At 35.3% G+C, this 5,100-nt stretch overlaps 1 protein-coding gene across 1 annotated transcript; it reads left to right on the top strand.

Annotated features, from left to right (window-relative positions):
- Positions 1 to 1,759: 1,759 nt before the first annotated feature.
- On the top strand, positions 1,760 to 4,566 carry LOC141445211 (uncharacterized; the record flags this gene model as incomplete). Its single annotated transcript, XM_074110997.1, has 1 exon — positions 1,760 to 4,566. A coding segment is annotated over one exon (1,086 nt), but the record flags the coding sequence as incomplete, so codon positions are not given.
- Between the last annotated feature and the right edge of the window lie 534 nt (positions 4,567 to 5,100).

Raw genomic sequence — 5,100 nt, 5'->3', positions numbered from 1 at the left:
AATTAAGGTTCAATTTCGACTGAAAAAAGAATGTATATTCGCAAGATAACTGTGAAAATTTAAATTAGATATATAAGTAACAGAAAAATCTTAGCAGATTCTGCTAACTGAAACTGAGCGGGTTATAATTTTCTACTGCCGTATATAACAATTTCCCGTTAAATAGCGTATTACATTGCGTGGTTTTCCGTTGTTTAGCCAAAGTGAAGCGATTCAACTAGGGCAGTGGAAGTGATAGGAGAAATTCTCATCTTTGCTCCTCCTCATTCTAAAGCGACATCTAGTGGCAAATCTTTTGAATGTAAATCAATGACGTCTTTAATGGAAGCGTTCAGTTAAAGTTTACGTTTAGTAAATTTACGTTTCAATTAAAAGCCGATTTTTTTTATAAAAAGATAAGCCTGAGAAGCTCCATTTGTTTTTACATTTGAAACTTAACGGCAAAATTTTCAAATGTTTTAAAATGAACGAAACTTAATGCAATGATTTAATCTAATTTTTGCTCAACTGCACCAAGGAGGGTTATGTTTTTTTCGAGCGTATGTATGTATGTATGTATGTATGAGGGTATTTATGTCCATTTCTTTGGTCCTCGCTGCAGCCTAAACGGCTAGACGGATTTTAACATATAAGGTATCATTCGATTCGTCATAATTGTCGCAGTGACATAGGTTATATTATAATATGGCTTTTGCGAAAAAAAAATATGGCGGAGGAATGAAAAAAAATATATATTGTATTGTAACAATATGGGTATCAAATGAAAGCTAATAATTAGCCCATTCTAAGTATATGGGTTATAATACTTTTAATCTACCGTTTTCACATAAATATCAAAAAAGTGTCAAATAAAACATTAAATTTAAAAAATCAAAAACCCGACTGCCAAAACTAAAAGGAAAAAATAAGCCTAGTGATCTAGAACTCTGTTACGTAGCTAATTTAAAGTTCAACAGTCGGGACGCCATTAAATCGTGACGTCGCTCAAAAAGTTTAGTAATGGGTGTTGAAGTTTAAATTAGCTACTTAACAGAGTTCTAGACCACTAGGCTTATTTTCTTCCTTTTAGTTTTGGCAGTCGGGTTTTTGTTTTTTAATATGAACAAATCAAAGTGACAACAAACTAGCACCCGACTAAATTAAATAACATTTTATTTGAATAGCTGTTTAACGACAGATGCCTTTTGAAAATGACTGGTATATTAGCCACAGAAATCGACCAATAAGCAGCGGTGCATTTGATGAACCTAGAATAAAACTGATACAACTCGAAATATTCTCATTTAAAAACTCAACCAGATTCTGTTTATTTTGTTTGTTGTTGTTTTGTTTCTTTTGGAAATATGACTATTTCGAATTGTGTTAGTTCATTCTAAACTTGCGAATAGGCGCCAAATGCACCGCCACCTATTGGTCAATTTATTTTGCCTGTGGGCTGTTTATACACAAAAGCTGTGAAAAATGCCTACCTTATGGGTTTACATATATCTGATCAGCCAAATACTAACTTTGAATCTGATAGCCCGCGTACCGACAGGCCCTATAATAAAAAAACAAAACGTCAAATTCTCAATTTATTGTCAAGCAAGATGAGTGACAAAAAAAAAAAAAAAAGGCGGGAACCTTTGAGAGGGAAAGGCGCGAATTTCCTAAAAGAAATATTTATAATTATTAATAATTCTGTATATATTGTATATTTTTAGGTGTAAATATCTGTACATACTTACGGATAAGTGTGTAAATATTACATAAGCTATAATGGGACGGGAGAAATCTAAAAAACGAAAAAAAAGAAGGTGCTGAAGACAGAGGGTCTTCCGCCGAGGACTCCGATTATGAAAACGATGCAGATAAGTACAGGCCGTACAAGGTAACAAATTATTCTCGTAAATATCCAGAAAATTCACAGAGGCGAGACTTCGTTGTGTTCCTCACACACCAATGCGCCGACAAGCCGTTTTCGGATGGCGATAAAGTAAACTTGTCCCAGGCCATAAGAAAATACGCCATATCGGGAGTGCTACATCTGAGGCCTATGAATAAATATAAAGTGGCTATAACATTCGATTTGTCAAACAATGCCAACACGTTTTTAGGTCACAATAAATTCCTAGACGAATTGGGGCTTAACGCCTCAATCCCCGCAGCAGACACAGAAGTTACTGGAGTTGTAAAATCTGTCCCAGTTGGTTTATCGAATAAAAATATATTCGCAATGATCGGCAGCTCACGAAACGTCATCCAGGTGCGGCGATTCATGCGCAGGGTGAGGGCAGATGGGGGCGAGGTCGCGTATATTCCCACGCAGACTGTCGCAGTAACGTTTGCCTCTACCCAGCTGCCTGAGTACGTGTACCTGGACTCATGGAGACACGAGGTGACGCAATATGTCCCTCCAGTTAAGCAATGCTTAAAGTGCCAACAGTTTGGACATATTGCTAAATTTTGCAAAAATAATGAGGTTTGTTCTATCTGTTCCGAAAATCACAATTATAAGGCCTGTGGCGCCGACAAACAAAATCCAGTTTGCGCCAACTGCAAGGGTAAACATATTGCAATTTCCGCGTCTTGTCCTATTAAAAAAAACAAAATAGAAGAAAACAAAATCAAATCCCGAACTGCAGCCTATGCCGATCTATTTAATGAAAAGTCTTTCCCCCAACTAGCTGCTAGGACAGCTGAAACCTACTTAGAGAATATGCTTAAATCTCAATCATTTTTAAATATGATCACGCAAGTGATCATAAAGCTAGTAGCTAATAAAAACGAATCGCCTATAAATACAGAAACAATACGTGCAGCGTTCCAAGGTACGATAAGAGGGAACGCTCAATCTAAAGCATAATGAACGCCCTCAAAATCGTACATTGGAACGCTCAGAGTATACTCCACAATAGGCACGAATTTACAAACTTTTTATATCAAGAATATATAGATATTGCGATCATTTGCGAAACCTGGTTAAAGCCTCATCTGAGGCTAAAGGTCCCTGGGTTTAACATAGAGCGCAATGATTGTGGTAACAAACATAATGGTGTATGTATTCTGATACATAATAGTATTGCATATAACAAAATTAACACATTTTTTGATGACTCTCTTCAAAATATTTGTATACAAATATCTGTTAATAGTAAACAAATTAGTATAGTAAGCTTTTATAGCCCTACAAATTGCAACCCAGTTTTTGAAAAAACAAAATTTGAAAATTTCATTAAATCTATACCCGAACCCATGATAATCGCAGGAGACTTTAATGCTCATCACACGTCTTGGGGTTGTTGTTCTACTTCATCACGTGGTCGTACTGTGTTAGATGTTGTTGATGATAATTTTCTGGTACTTTTAAATGATGGTACACCCACTACTGTGGGCTCTATGACTTGGCGTCCTAATGCGTTGGATCTAGCCATAGTTTCTCCATCGTTGGCTCCTCTTTGTACTTGGTCAGTCCACGACGATCCTCTGGGTAGTTATCATCTACCTGGAATAATCAATTTGGTTCTAAATAACAATGTAAATAATTTTGTAAATAATAACGTAAATGGAGTACATTTGCCCACTCACCCCAATTTTAAAATGGTGAATTGGCAAATGTATGCCGAGAAGGTGGAGTGTAAGTTAAATAACTTTCAGTTCGACTCTTACACGCCTCTTGAGGCCTACAATTTGTTCACGAATATCCTAATGTGTGCTGTCACAGAGTCCATACCGAATCATAAAGGTCCCAGTCCCATGACAAATAGTCCTAATCGTTTTTGTACTGTTAGAAAATCTAAGAAAAAATCTAATCTTCCATGGTGGAATGATAAATGTTCCACAGCTGTTCAAAACTCCAAACAGGCGTACATCAATTTTAAACAAAATTTTACTTTAGAAAATTACCTAGAATTTAAGAAACTCCAAGCTAAGAAAAAACTTGTTATTAAAACAGAAAGACAAAATTCTTGGGCTGATCTTTGCACTTCTTTTAATCGGTTTACTCCATTGTCAGTAATTTGGCGCTTCATGCGCAAATTCAATAAAACTTATGTTCCTCGACACTCTAATAGTAATCATGAATGGATTCTAGATTTCTTGCAAAAATATACTCCTGATAGTGTGGAAAATGTAAGTAGTTTGTCTCTTGAATCCCCTTCCAGCCCGCACAATGATTATATCATAAACTTATTTACCCTTGAAGAATTGAAATCTGCAATATATTCACGCAGGGATACTTCGTTTGGTTTAGATGGAATTCCATATATGATGTTCAAGAAACTGCCAGAGAGTTGTCTGATTATTTTACTAAATATTTACAATGCACTTTGGACAAAAAACGACATACCACCTGAATGGACAACTGATTGCATCATTCCTATATTAAAATCTGACAAACCTAGGTTTAATCCAGACTCTTATCGTCCTATAACATTGACATCATGCGCAGGAAAAGTCTTTGAACAATTACTTAAGCAGCGTCTTGAATATTATGTAGAACATAATGGATTGCTTCCAAACAATCAGTATGGTTTTCGTAGAGGTCGTTCAGCACGTGAAAGCATATCTTTGTTTCATTTAGATATACTGAAAAGCATCAAAAAACAACAAACTTATTTCAGTGTTTTTTGATATTACTGGTGCTTTTAACAATGTAAATATTGATATTTTATGTACAGAACTGTTAAATATATGTATTCCACTTAAAGTTGTACAGTGGATTCAAAAATTTCTATCTTGTAGAAAAGTGTTTGTGAAGTATGATGGTGAATTGTTTGGTCCTCGACTATCTTCCATAGGAGTTTGTCAGGGTGGAATTTTATCCCCTCTGATCTTCATTCTGTATATACGTCGCTTAAATTTGGTAATGGGTCCTAATATCAAAAATTTACAATTTGCCGATGACCTTGTTGTATATTTATCTGGAAATAATTCTAACACAATAATAAATAACTTAAACTTAGCATTAACAAAACTCCATAATTACCTCTCTTATTTAAATCTCGCAGTTAATCCATCTAAGTCTAAAGTTGTCGTTTTTGGTCTAAAATCTAAAGCTACTTTGCCCTCTTTATTGTATAATAATACACCTCTGCCAATAGTCACAGATACCAAGTTTTT

This window comes from Choristoneura fumiferana, unplaced genomic scaffold, assembly GCF_025370935.1.
Source record: "Choristoneura fumiferana unplaced genomic scaffold, NRCan_CFum_1 Sck3bRy_57;HRSCAF=227_pilon, whole genome shotgun sequence".
NCBI lineage: Eukaryota > Metazoa > Arthropoda > Insecta > Lepidoptera > Tortricidae > Choristoneura > Choristoneura fumiferana.
The sequence above is the reverse complement of the archived record's forward strand: the minus strand, read 5'-3'. Positions and strand labels throughout refer to the sequence as shown.